Consider the following 14,476-nt stretch of genomic DNA (forward strand, 5'->3'; position numbering starts at 1 on the left):
CTTAACGCCAGTGGCCCTCTGGAAATTTTGCTTTCGTTGGCACAGTCTTTTGGCTGAGAAAATCAAACAACCTATTAATATTTTGACTTTTGAGTACTACGTTTTTCTTTCTACCTTTTTATCCATCATGGTTTGGCCAATTTACACGTGGTTTGTTTTACTCCTCTTTACATTTATAAATATTATTTTATTTCAGACTGTGATATCAAGAATGGCACAGGAAGGGACCCCAGAAAAAAGCTCTGATGCTTCAGCAACCGATGTTAGTCAGATTATCTTTGGTGCAAAAAACTTGGAGTATCAGATCGATCAGTTTGTCAGTTCCGGTGGCCAGTCTGTTAATATCCTCCTGAGTGGTAAGACCGGAGTTGGCAAGTCACATTTGACAAATGCACTCATTGGAGAAAACCTTGCGTTAGAAGGATATGACATTGACCCACAAACTGATGACGTAAGCTACTTTGATATTGACAGTTGATTCACCTTTGGAATATCCTGAGTTTTTTTCATCCGCGAGTTACTGTGAATTACTTGTAAATGGGAAAAAAAAAATATTTTGCGTCTTTCTCAGCAGTATATGTCTAAACTCTAGGGGAAGAGGAACGTAATTTGAAGCGAAAGAATTGGGCAGAAAAAAGGAGGATAGACTGATTTTGGCCAGAACTCTCTCTGTTCCCATTTCCCTCCGGAGAGTACCACCTTTAATTTGGTACCTGAAATCAAGAAAGATTTAGTGAATGCTACAATTGGTATTAGGTAAAAAGTTACTAGAAGGATAAGGAAAACCCATTTTCTAAGGTCTCTTAGAGAGACAGGGCTTACCTCGCCGGGCATTAATTTCCTGCTTTATGTCCATAAGGTAACTCCTTATAAGGTTGTAAAAAACGGCGTAAGCATCACAGTGTACGACACTCCAGGACTAGCAGATGCAACCGGCAATGATGAAGAATATCTGCGGAAAATCAAAGAGAAAGTAACCCATTTCGACCTGTTTCTGTTTTGCACTGAGATGACCAGTAAACGATTCCGCACCGACGACTTGGAAACGATAAAGAAGCTTACAGCAGCTTTAGGGGAGAAACTTTGGGACCATGCTCTGGTGGTTTTAACCTTTGCGAACGAAGTCCCACTATCGCCGACCAAGAAGAAGGATGACAGACCTGAAGTAAACGTCTTCAATGACCGCTTTTTAGCTTTCAAGAAAGCGATAAAGAAACATTTGGTTGCTATCGGAGTGCCTGAGATAACAGTGACCAATGTGCCATTTACACCAGCCGGGGAGTTAGATGATCCAAGACTGCCAGATAGAGAAGACTGGTTGACAGCGTTTTGGGTCGCGGCTTTCAAACGTATCAACAGGAACGCAAAAGCTGCTTTCCTAATGGCAAATGTCGATCGTATTGCATTTTCTTCCACCTTTGGTGAGGGAAACGAAGAAGACAAAGGAAGGAAAGTTGGCAATGTTGTGAACCTTGGCCCTCAGTTCAGTGGTTTATCTACCGAAGAAAGGAATGCAATTAAAGTATTGCGAGGAAAATGGCAAGAGTTTTCTTTTGACAAAATATCGAGCCTCTGTCTCGAAGAAGGGGAGTGCCTCACAACAACTAGCCAGTCCAGTGGTTTATCCACCGAAGAAAGGGATGCAATTAAAGTATTAAGAGAGAAATGGCCAGAGTTTTCCTTTGACAAATTGTCGAGCCTCGGTTTGGAGAAAACTGAGGCGTCCGATGAGGCTGAAGAGGAAGGCCCCACACCACCTGGCCAGTCCACTGGTTTATCCATCGAAGAAAGAAATGCAATCAAAGACGTACGAAGAAGATTGCAAAAGCGTTCCTTTGACAAAACGTTGAGCCTCTGTTTGGAGAAAACTGAAACGTCCGATGAACCTGAAGAGGAATGCCCCACACCACCCGGCCAGGTTGCAAAGGTGTCAGGCCCCTCTATCAAAGTGGACGAAACTAACTCTAAAGACCTCATTAATGAGGTGCTCGGCGATATAACAGGGCAACTCATCGGTGAGCTGACCAATGCTAAATTTGGTAGAGAGTACCAAACATTCTTTGGCTGGTTAATGAAGTATTTTAAGAGGTCTTACCCAAGTTCCCGACCTCCTTCAGTTTTAAAGGCTAGACCATTAAGCATGACAAAATGATCCAATGGTGACCAAAAGAGAGAGAAAGAGGAAAACTGTGTACCATCAAAAATATTTACCAGTTAGACGATGAACTGATATTCTATAAACAAGAATGAACTCTATATACTTAAACGGTTCATACTTCGTTTCTAAACTCAAATGTGCTGTAGGAAAAGGTTTTATTTTGCATTTTATGTGTAGGTGGGAATTTTTAAGGCTCTTTAGAGATCTAAGCGTCCCTTTTGTTACAAGATAAGACGAGTTTTAAGCATCTGCAGACAAAGTTGCTAAGTAAAATGAAGCTGTTTGATACAGGGGACCGATAAATTAAACTTTGGGAAATAGCTTTTTTGTGATCTGTCTTGAGTTTGTGGTTTTAGTAACACCATCCAGAAAAAAATGATATTGGAGTTTTTGCTTCCGGGCTTGAAGCTTACGATAAAGGTGGGCAAAGGTATTTACCAGGCGTTTGTGAATTAATAATAATAATTTAATAATTTATTTTCCTATATAGCGCCCTTTAAAATTATAGGATAATTAAAGGCGCAATTGTGATAGGAAAAAAGCAATTGTGATAGGAAAAAGCCTTCTTTTAGTTCTTCGTTGTTTAATTTCCAGTTCAACTGCCAATTTCAAAGAGTCACATAAACTAGAGGTCTTCGCGTAAAGCAAACTAACTTTTTGTGCAATGAGGACCTTAAACTGACAACGAAGAAATGTTTGTGTTCCACGGCACAACAATGAAGTAATTGTGTGTACTCAGGGCTTGCAATGTCTTCATTAGAGATTAAAGTCAGTCATTCCAACTGATCTCTATTCAGGGGGGTTTGAAATGCCTACTTATCCACTCTAATTCACCTAAGAGGATAAGAATTCCTAAACAGAACGTCATTATAAAGTTCTGAAGATACAGATGAGGCTCGCTTGAATTTACATATTCCCCGTGCCTACTCAGTGGGCACAGGTTGTATTTGTTTCCTATCGCGCTACCAGGAGAACGGCCATTATTTACCTCCTAGGGGGATAGGGGGTGCAGAGGATTTTGTTTGTGTCACGATAAAAATTACCTGACCCTCGCCCCTGCTAGAGCTAGCGATGCACCCAGCGATTTTATGTGCCGAGTGCAGCGATCGGTGAAAATCGCCAGGTGTGCCTGGTGCCGGGTGATTGCGATTTTCGCCTGTCGCCGCGATCAGATATCGGCGAATTAAAATCGAATTAAAATCGAATTAAAATCGCGAATTTAAATCGCCAGATGTGTCGCCGGGCTAAAACTCTGGGCCTAGTTGTTCGAAGGCCGATTAGCACTCACCTAGGGTTAACTTGTAATCCAGGTATCTATATTTCGTGGTTCAAAAGCCGTTTTGGGATAACTTTCCCAATCTCTTTAGAGCACTCAGTCGTCAAATTGTAAACAAATTAAATTCAACTGAATTTTCTTTGAAGCTTTCAGATCTAAAAAAAAAAATTTTACACTAACCTGGAGTTATCTTAACTCACCTTTAACAACTCGGCCCTGTAGTTTTCTAAGGAATCCCTTCATTTCCCCTTTCTCGCTCCGGGACTTTCGCATTTCTCAGATTACTTTTCACACAATGCAACAAGGTCTGTGTTGACGCAAAGGTCTGTGTTGATGCAATACAAAGTTACACTGCGTCATACTTACTTTGTTTTGTGCACGTGATAGGCACTGCTCTTCTGCGTCTCCCTGAGATAAATTCTTGACAGTCAGTCTAAAAGGTTAGTGCACATTCATTTAATTTCTCCAGAAAACGATTATTTTAAGGCAAGAAAATTATTTTAGATAAATCTTCGAACCGTGACACATTTTCGGGTGGGTTTCTCGATATCGAAAGTAATTCTGTTTTGATTTGCTAAAACTTGAAGATGAGCGTTTTAGGAATTGAGCGTAGGTAGATGATTTAACAATAATTACGAGCAGCGAAGTAAATGATAAATGACTCGTTTATCGTAATTGATAGAAGGAACTTTGCGCTTTATCGTAGAATATTCATTGCCTCCCTACTGTATTAAAAAGGGATCGTTCAATTTGGTGGAAACTTTTGATTAGTTCAACGTTTCAAAATGTTGTAGGATGCTTCGCTCGCCATTTAAAGTTTGGAAAAGGGCAGCACCACTTAAATTAACTTTGTATCCATATTCCTCAGCTGTGATGTTATCATTTAGACTTGTAAGCTGTCACAGTGTGGAGCGGTCAACCTTTACTTGAAATGTCTCCCAAAGAATTTCATGCGGCAACCTTTCTCCCATCGGTCTAATATTATAATTCAACGATTCAGTTCCGTTAAATAGGATTGACTTTCGTAGAAAGAGGAACAACGCAAACAGCTTAAAACGTAGATACAGTGGAACCTCGATTTAACGAAGCGCCCAGGGACTGAGGAAATTGATTCTTTATATCGAGGGTTCGTTGTATCGAAAACATTGTGTGACCTTTTCACACAATGCAACAAGGTCTGTGTTGACGCAAAGGTCTGTGTTGATGCAATACAAAGTTACACTGCGTCATACTTACTTTGTTTTGTGCACGTGATAGGCACTGCTCTTCTGCGTCTCCCTGAGATAAATTCTTGACAGTCAGTCTAAAAGGTTAGTGCACATTCATTTAATTTCTCTAGAAAACGATTATTTTAAAGCAAGAAAATTATTTTAGATAAATCTTCGAACCGTGACACATTTCCGGGTGGGTTTCTCGATATCGAAAGTAATTCTGTTTTGATTTGCTAAAACTTGAAGATGAGCGTTTTAGGAATTGAGCGTAGGTAGATGATTTAACAATAATTACGAGCAGCGAAGTAAATGATAAATGACTCGTTTATCGTAATTGATAGAAGGAACTTTGCGCTTTATCGTAGAATATTCATTGCCTCCCTACTGTATTAAAAAGGGATCGTTCAATTTGGTGGAAACTTTTGATTAGTTCAACGTTTCAAAATGTTGTAGGATGCTTCGCTCGCCATTTAAAGTTTGGAAAAGGGCAGCACCACTTAAATTAACTTTGTATCCATATTCCTCAGCTGTGATGTTATCATTTAGACTTGTAAGCTGTCACAGTGTGGAGCGGTCAACCTTTACTTGAAATGTCTCCCAAAGAATTTCATGCGGCAACCTTTCTCCCATCGGTCTAATATTATAATTCAACGATTCAGTTCCGTTAAATAGGATTGACTTTCGTAGAAAGAGGAACAACGCAAACAGCTTAAAACGTAGATACAGTGGAACCTCGATTTAACGAAGCGCCCAGGGACTGAGGAAATTGATTCTTTATATCGAGGGTTCGTTGTATCGAAAACCTCAATTTAACGAACGGCGGAAAACAACCAAAATGTTCATTATATGAAGATATGATTAATGATTGTTGTTGTTTTTTATTTTTGTGTGTGTGTGGTTTGACGTTGTGCTTAATGTCTATGAAACTACAGAACACTGTATAGGTCTGCACGTAGCTACAGCACCGGAAACTTAACGGGTCAAATTAATTTTAACAAAATGTCATAATGAAAAGGTTAATGAATAGCGCAACCGAACCGAAAACTAAAACAAAAGAAAACCACTTCACTTTAATACTAAAATTGCTAGTTAAGATTCCCAATCAAAAATTCTTCCAACGAAAATTTCCTCATTTTTCGTCATTCTTCACTTTTGATCAGTAGATATTTGCTGAAGCAAAGACATATACAAAACCAGGGAAGATTTATTGCTACTCGACTAAAATTGCCAGTCAAGACGCTTATTCCAAAAAAATTTTAATCGGTGGATTTTGATTGTTGTCGGTCTGTTTCGCATTTGCATTTTGTCGTGTGTTGATATTTGTCAGTTATATCGGGGTATCGGTATTCGTTTGGGTTTCTGGATTGTGTTCGTTATAACGAAGATTTAGTCATATCGATGTTCATTTATATCGGGGTTCTTTCGCATACAGCTTACTTTAGCTTTAGCCAGGCTGAAAAGTATCGTTCGTTATACTGAGGACTTCGTTATATAGAGGTTCGTTAAATTGAGGTTCTACTGCATAATCGAGAGTTAAATAATGTAAGAAATGATCACGGGCATGTTTACTTTCGTTTTAACAAAGTTCCTCTTTACACAATGAACGATTATGTAGCAGGCTTTCCGTAGAAATTCGTTATGTTACCTGCCTTGAAAAGACGTTAGTAAGCCCATTTAAAAAGAATTGCTTTCATTGATAAGAAAGAATGATGTTTAGGATTATATCTGGGTACGCAGAAGTGGAAGAAGGAAGTATTTATAAGGGACGGAAACACTTTTCCCTCCAGTCACGCACTACAAATCTATAAAGTTTTATATGGTTTCTTACACACTAAAATTTTTGTCTTGTAAACTTTCTAACTCTGCTTAGTTATCCTTAGTTATTATTTCTACTCCTTCCTGTTGTAAGAATCTGACTTATTATTGTACCACTTTAAATTTCACTGGAGGGTAAATACTCTATGAGGAAGATTCAAATATACATACATACACACATATGTTAATTGACCACTCCCCATGGGAGCTTTTTAGGGCCAATTCCCACCCAGCAACCACCCCAGGGGAGGACATCCATCACACAGTTATCTCGTGCATGGGAAACTAACGTCTCCTCCCCCGAACCCTGCAGGAGATGGGACCTCCATTTATTTCTATCCGAGCCGGAGAAGACTAGAGTATCTAAACATTTCTTGATATAGAAAGGTAGCATATTCTTCTCACTTGTTTTAAGGGGGCCGTCTTGTCAATTGTAGTAAGTTTACAAATGTAGTGAGTAACTTTAAAGAAACAAAACTCTTTAACAATCTTATAGAAAACTATGAAATTTTTCTCAGAGCATCCCTTCAGAAAGATCTATTCAGGATATTGAAATCGAGATGAAATGATTAAACCGTAGTTAATTATTAACTTCTGAACTTCATATCATAAACTGGGGGTTGCTGTCTGCCCCCCATACTTTTTTCCTATAGAATTAATTGAAAATGGTTGAAACTTCTCAGGCACAACTACCATGGATTAAACTGTGATCCTATGGAGGAGATTCGGGATAGGGTCTTTGGTGCTACCATGACAACCAAACACTTCCATATAAGGATGTTGATCTAATATCTCCTCAATTATTTAACTAAATCCAATTTTGCTCCATAGGATCACAGCTTACATCAAAAGGATAGCCTGTGCCAAATTTCACAAAAATTGGTCATAGAATGAAGTAAAAAAATGGTGGGGGCAGATGGCAACTACTGAAAAAGGGCAGTTTTGAGAAAACTGCTGTTAAAGTTGTCACAAAGAAAAACTCCTCCTTTAACCAATGCAATATCAATTGAAGGTGATTATAGCATCATTCAGTACCAAAATATCACTCTCAAACAATTTTGAAATAAAAAGAGAAGAAAATCAACTATTTTGAGTCAGTTTTACACTCCTGGGGGCTAAAAATTAAAGGCTCCAGCCTCATATGTTGTGCCCTCTTTGTTAAGTCTCATGTTCTCATCCCTTTTCCTTGCTTGGCTCCTAGCAAGTCTGTAATTTTTGTGTTGTCCCTGAATTCTCTTCTCTGCCTGTGACACTCTCTCTAAATCTCTCCTTTTACTTACTGTTTTGGTAAAGGTTCCAACACCAATGCTAGCCTCGACCATAACATCGTGTTTGGCCTTTGCGCCACAGCTGAAATGCAGTGCTGCTGAAGCAGATGCAATGACAATCCTCTTCTTCCCATACCATTTGTGTTTAGAGCACATGTTCCAAACCAGAGCATTAAACATAACATAACATAACATTCATAGATTCATTTGCATTCTGTGTGAATCCAGGGAGACATCTGGTCAGAAGAGCTGGGTCGCTGAGCCTACTGTAAATTGGTTCTAGATGCTTCAAAAAAACCGCATCAAAGTGATGGGGCTTGTCAACATCTTTTAGTCCCTTCTTGAATTTACACCGTGAGTTTACAGGGCAATATTTGTGTCTCTCTTTAAGTTTCACATAGCCTGAGCAAAAAAGTAACAGTTTAGAAAACTGGCTCAAGAAGGTATGGATGAAAGTTTACATAAATTTACCTGAAGCACAATCTTGACTGGCTGAGTGAACCCTCTCGACAAACTCTTGAAGACTTTCCATGTGCACAAGCCGATACCCCTTGGCCACTGGCATTTCATGAGAAATATCCTCATCAGATCCACTTTCATTGTCACTTTCCTGTAGCTTTCTCGAAGAAACAGAGGCACGAGGCTCCGGAATTTGCTCGCTTACCACGTCATCCTCACCAACAAACGTGATCTCCAATCTAGGTCTCTTCGATGCCGTTTCTGCGATCTTTCTGTGCTTTAGGATACCTTTGAAAGCCTTTCTTTTCTTACCACTACCACTTTTCTATATAACTCGTTGTTTTACACCAGATTTATTCCCTTTAGGCATGATTATTCGATTGTAAACAAGCTGAAGTAATTTGAATGTGTTCAGGGAACAAAGGAACTTTAAATTCAGGAATCGGATAGGGACCCCTGGAAACGGAATTCGGACTACCTTTCAGCGCCTATCCAGGGAAAACAATCTTCGGACCTGTAGTGATTAATTTGTATCTCACAAATTATTTAATACAGCGCGTTTGAGACAATTCACGGGAGAGAAACTTGGCTTGTTTGTTATTCCAAGTAGTGCTGTCCAAATTTTTCCGAGAACAGAACAAAAGTAAAAATTATGTTTTGGGAAACGACAAAATCTGTTTCCGCACGTGAGAGATATGGCCGATTGTTTGTCAAGTGCCCGCCTACGGGAGGTCAAAAACAATTGAAAACGAGCATCTCTCTAAAAGTGGCCGGTAACGAAAGGTGGTCGCTTACGAGAGGTGGCCGCTTACGAGAGGTGGTCGCTTACGAGAGGTGGCTGCTTACGAGAGGTGGTCGCTTACGAGAGGTGGTGGCTTACGAGAGGTAGTCGCTTACGAGAGGTGGTCACTTACGAGAGATGGTCACTTACGAGAGGTGGTCACTTACGAAAGGTGGCCGCTAACGAAAGGTGGCCGCTTACGAGAGGTGGTCGCTTACGAGAGGTGGCGGCTTACGAGAGGTGGTCGCTTACGAGAGGTGGTCGCTTACGAGAGGTGGTCGCTTAAGAGAGGTGGCCGCTTACGAGAGATGGTCGCTTACGAGAGGTGGCGGCTTGCGAGAGGTGGCGGCTTGCGAGAGGTGGTCGCTTACGAGAGGTGGTCGTAAAGGGAGGATCGACTGTATAACAAATAATCACGAGGTTCACTCACTTTTAGTGAACAATTTTTTACAAAGTAATTCAGATCGTGAACATTTTATTATCTCTAGAATGTTTTGAATATATCTATGTGCATGCTGTTCTTGATAATCTAGTTTTAATAATTCTTTTTAATACAGCCCACGATGTAAACTACTGCCCGGTTACCAGTAATTGTGTTAGCTATAAAAGTTTATTTATCTATTTATTTATTTTTTTTTAACAGAGTTTATATTAAAATGGCGGAGAAGAGAGCTCTGAATAGAAGATCTAGAGCTTCTGCTGGAAAGGAAGAACAGCAGCAGTCACTCATGATCAGTACGAGTGATCTCAAGGATAAATTGGATCAACTGATGATGCTTTTTGTTGGCAAGCCAATCAAAATACTTTTAATCGGTAAAACAGGAGTTGGGAAATCGCACTTGACGAATGCTCTCATCGGAGAACAGCTTGCTGAGGAAGGAAAAGATTTTGATCCAAAAACCGCTGAGGTGAGTTTACTGACAGAGAAAGCTTTTGAGTTTTTGAAATTACATGTTTGTCACCTGTGAACACGATGGAAAGAATGCCCCAGTAAAATTCTCCGAAAGGATATTGCAAGGCAGAACAGAGGGCATGGAGCGAAATATCCCACTCGTCACCCTCTTGGTCAGCCAGAGTAGAGTCAGTGTTGCAAGTAATAGGAAAATTACCCAAGTAACGTGAAGAGAGTTTAGGTCGAGTTAAAATCGGTTCCAGGTTCTATTACTAAGGGTCTTGAAAATTCAGGACCTACTATTGGCGAACTGTTCACATGAAGGACAATCCTTCAGTTTCGGGCATAAACCCGACACTAATTAATATAAATGAGTTGTATAGAAGAGTTTTTTTCCTTTATATCTAAATTATATTTTTAGTATGTCCTTGAAGACTAGGCATGTTAAGTCCTATGATTAATAATCTTCAGGTGAGTGCTTATGAGTTTGTAAAGAACAACGTGAACATTACGGTGTTTGACACACCAGGACTGGCAGATACGAGAGGCAGTGATGAAGAATATTTAAGGAAAATCAAAGAAAAAGGTATAGAGTTGGACCTAATTCTGTTCTGTACTGAGATGAATGGTACAAGATTTCGTAACGACGACTTGGAAACAATGAAGAAGCTGTCGATGGCCTTGGGTCCTCAGATCTGGAACCACGCTGTAATTGTGCTAACATTTGCTAACATGGTTTTTGCATCACCAAGCGAGAAGGCGAATGGCGTCTCGGATGAAGAAGTGTTTGGTGAAAAGTTCCGATGTCTGAAGAAGACATTTCTGGAAGCCCTGATCCACAACTGTGAAGTACCTGATGGGGGTGCCACTGAAGTGCCATTCGTACCAACTGGAGACTCAATGGAGCCCAGACTCCTAGACAGGAACGACTGGATGACAAAATTTTGGGTGACGGCTATCAATCGCATCAAAGGAAAAGCAAAGGCTGCTTTTCTTCTGTCGAGTGCTGATCGACTGTCATTTCCGAAACCTCGTAGTTCAAATTTCGAAGAAGACCTCATCGAACGCGCTGCCAGAATATCTTTAGAGCATACGTTCCGCGAGGTGACTTCGGAAATAGATGTATATGTACCACCTAAACATGGAGAAGCCGGGAGACTGCTTCAAGGCAAAAGGTCTCAAAGACTGGTTTCTCCTTCCATCCAACTGGACGAGGGTTCCTGTCAAATAATCGTTAAAGATATTTTAGGGGATGGGACCGATAGCACCGAAGAGGCCGTGAAAAGTTCATTCGTCCGCTATTATCAGACGTTCCTTAGCTTAATTATAAAATATGTAAAGAGGGTTTTACGAAGTAGTAAGCGAAAGGAAGAATCTACTGAGAGACAAGGGCCTACAAAGTAAGACACTTCTGAAGTTATGTTTAGGCTATTCAAAATTAAGAACAGATTAAGGACTAAACTAGTTGTTTGAAAGTCTCAAAACTTCACAGATCACGAGAACAGTTTGTCAAATCAGGACAAAGTTTAAGGCAAAAATTCTCTTGAAGATTACAAGTACTCATCATTTGTTTCTCTCTCTTACCAAACACGATATATCATGAACTAGATTAGGAAACAGGGATTGTGAGCACGATTTAGGGCTTGAAGGTTTCCACCAAGGAAGACTCATCAGTTAAATATGAATCGCCAGTACGTAATCACCAAGCAATCGATCTGTTGTGAGTTAATGTAATTTAATGTAATCCTTGTTTATCAGATGAACATATGGTTTAAATGGTAACACAACTGTAAATAGCCCTTTCTTACATTTAATTTTAAGAATGTTTCAAGTTGAAAAAGAGAAATTTGACTTATATACCTGAAAAAAGCCATGGACAGATCATTGACGGGGCAGAGGAGTAAACTGTTAAAAATTTAATTTTTTTTCAGGCCTTTTTATTAACGAATTTTGTGGCTATTGTGTTGCCTGGATGAACCTCTTTTGATTTGTATGATCGACTCTGTAAAACTTTTGCTTCTATCTAAACGCTTGATTGAAAAGATTACCCTAAACGAGGTCACAGATTGCATCATTCCAGCAAAAACTGTCGTTGTAGGCATGACTTTTGTTGTTGTTGTGCTTATTTTTTTTTTTCAATGTAGTTTCCTCAAGCAACTATAAAGAACTTGAACGGAAAGACCTAATCATGACCGTCAAGTAGAAGACGATGTTACTAGGAATTTAGTGCCGGCCAGGCAAGTGATACAACCCCACGAGCCTGGGTCTATGAAATTGCATGCCTGCTTAATCAAATCGGTAGTTTCCTAGAAATTGAAATCAACTCTTTGACTCCTCAGAAAGACTAGCATATATTCAATTTTTTGTTACAATATCACCCCTGAATCACACTTATAGGTCATGAGAATAGAGGTATTAAAGAGGCTTTTGATAAGGTCGTAGTAGTAGCAAGTATGATAAATATTGTAAGAAATAGAAAACTTTTTTGAGAGACATGTTTCGGCATGCTTATGTCATCTTCAATCAATGAGTAACTGAACGCGAGTAATGATATAACAGACAAGTAGATGAATAAAATATTTACAGTATGATGTAATACAAAAGCGGGTACTAATTACAGCGTGACAACAAACATGAAATTAAAGGTGTGAACTAAAATGCTAGAAACAACAACAAACATATGAAACATATGTGTGAACTGCGGTTATGAGACGTATATGAGAACGATCCTTCTTTGAATTTTAAATCAATTGAGTTGTTAGCAGAATCCAGAATACTAAAGCAAGAAAGGGAGTATTTGTTCTTACAAGAAGGAGATGTGTTGAAATGGTAAACAGATTCTCCTTCTCAACACCTGAGGAAATGTATGGATAACTGTATGGAGAATATAAAATACTGATGTTAGGGTGTAAAGGGTTAAGATATCATGTTATAGCATAACCAAAGCAAAGCGCGCGCTCTCATTGGTAGATTTAGCGTGCCCCATTTGCTCATGGGTGTACGCTGCTGACTTGAGCAAATGCAAAGACTATTTTTCCGCGTGCGATTGTTTTTTCTTTTCACGTAAGATTTGTTAAATAAAAGGGAACTCTTTAGCTACAATGTATCAATGTTATGTTATAAAACAAATGGTAAACACCACAGCGTACACTATTGAGTTATGGATGCACTTGGGAGGTTTGTTAAACACTCAAGAAGCTAGAGTCGCTCTCGGCTATCGCCTCGCGCGTCCATAACTCAATAGTGTATGCTGTGGTGTTTACCATTTGTTAATTTAAAAGGAATCTTTGACACCATAATCATTCCCTTATACTCCCGACTTTTCAAAGGGGCCCAAACATTGTCTTATGCTTTCTTCAAAGTGAGATCCGGGTTTTGAGCTTCTTGCTGACTTTTATCTTTTCCATTTTGGTGAAAACTGCTATATCGTTACCACAGGGGGCCCACACAAGCGGCGTGTCTGGTCGTTTGCTCGAAATATAAAGAAATGTATGGAAGAATATTGAAGAGTCGTAATATCGTAAACTTATATCGAGGAATGTCTATGTTAAGGCTCAAAATAAATGTAAACCTACCTCACTTGCCGTGTATTGTCGTTTCTGTGGTTCTAAATGGCGAAGTTGAGCGATTTGGTAGATTTTGCGTTTACTGTTACTCTACTGTTTAAGAAGGAGACAAGGGTGCGAAGCTCATTTTCGACCGCTCCGCTTTCGAAGCCGATTTTCACCCAGAAATTAGAATCGCCCGGCTTCCAAATCGAACACCGGATAAACCAAAAGGTTGACGCTTCTTCTCGTGTCATTCAATCGAAGATCCATTTAAAATCCAAGCGCTCACCGCGAAAACACTTTCGAGAAATGAAGCTTTCTAAGCGATCGGCCGTCCGCGGCACAGATTTGGTGTGCCAGGTAGCAACCGTCACGCTGTTTGCTCCACGCTGATTGGATGATGGTAAACAATGCCCTGTTTCAAATGCCTCATGTGAGATGGGAGTCGGGGCATATTCGCGCCAGCGACTCATCTACTGACTAGCCTGGTGTGAGGTTTATGGCGTGTGAAGGAAACCCTACACGACCTCAAACTTCTTTGTTCGCGTAATCCAATGAGCTCTGAGAGGATACTTATGATTATTTTCGAATAACGGATTGAGCTGAACGGTAAAGAAAAGGAAGGGTTGAACTGGCGATGTTTTCTGCGTTAAGAAAAATGACAATTGAAGGTTACAAAACATCACAGGGTAAATTAACTTTCTCCAAGGCGGGTTACGCGAACAAAGAGGTTTGGGGTGGTGTAGGGTTTCCGTTACGCGCCATAAGCCTCACACCAGGCTGGTTAGTAGATGAATCGCTGGCGCGAATATGCCCCTGACCCCCATCTCACATGAAGCATTTGAAACAGGGCATTGTTTACCATCATCCAATCAGCGTGGAGCAAACAGCGTGACGGTTGCTCCCTAGCACACCAAATCTGTGCCGCGGACGGCCGATCGCTTGGAAAGCTTCATTTCTCGAAAGTGTTTTCGCGGTGAGCGCTTGGATTTTGAATGGACCTTTGATTGAATGACACGAGAAGAAGCGTCAACCTTTTGGTTTATCCGGTGTTCGATTTGGAAGCCG

At 40.1% G+C, this 14,476-nt stretch overlaps 1 protein-coding gene across 4 annotated transcripts in view; it reads left to right on the forward strand.

Annotated features, from left to right (window-relative positions):
• LOC148718592 (uncharacterized) overlaps positions 1–14,476 on the forward strand; it is a 40,045-nt gene that overhangs the window by 6,269 nt on the left and 19,300 nt on the right. For 2 of the 4 annotated variants that reach the window (XM_088740710.1, XM_088740709.1), the window contains 2 exons: positions 197–451; positions 860–2,490. In XM_088740710.1, the coding sequence (XP_088596836.1) occupies positions 212–451; positions 860–2,152 (1,533 nt within the window). In that variant the 5' untranslated portion in view covers positions 197–211 and the 3' untranslated portion in view covers positions 2,153–2,490. Of the gene's footprint in view, positions 1–196; positions 452–859; positions 2,491–3,821; positions 3,875–4,605; positions 4,745–9,611; positions 9,877–10,331; positions 12,963–14,476 lie in introns of those variants that run through there. The other 2 variants (XM_088740711.1, XM_088740712.1) reach the window with 2 other exon arrangements.

The sequence above is a fragment of the Stylophora pistillata genome, chromosome 12, assembly GCF_964205215.1.
Source record: "Stylophora pistillata chromosome 12, jaStyPist1.2, whole genome shotgun sequence".
NCBI classification, from domain to species: Eukaryota; Metazoa; Cnidaria; class Anthozoa; order Scleractinia; family Pocilloporidae; genus Stylophora; species Stylophora pistillata.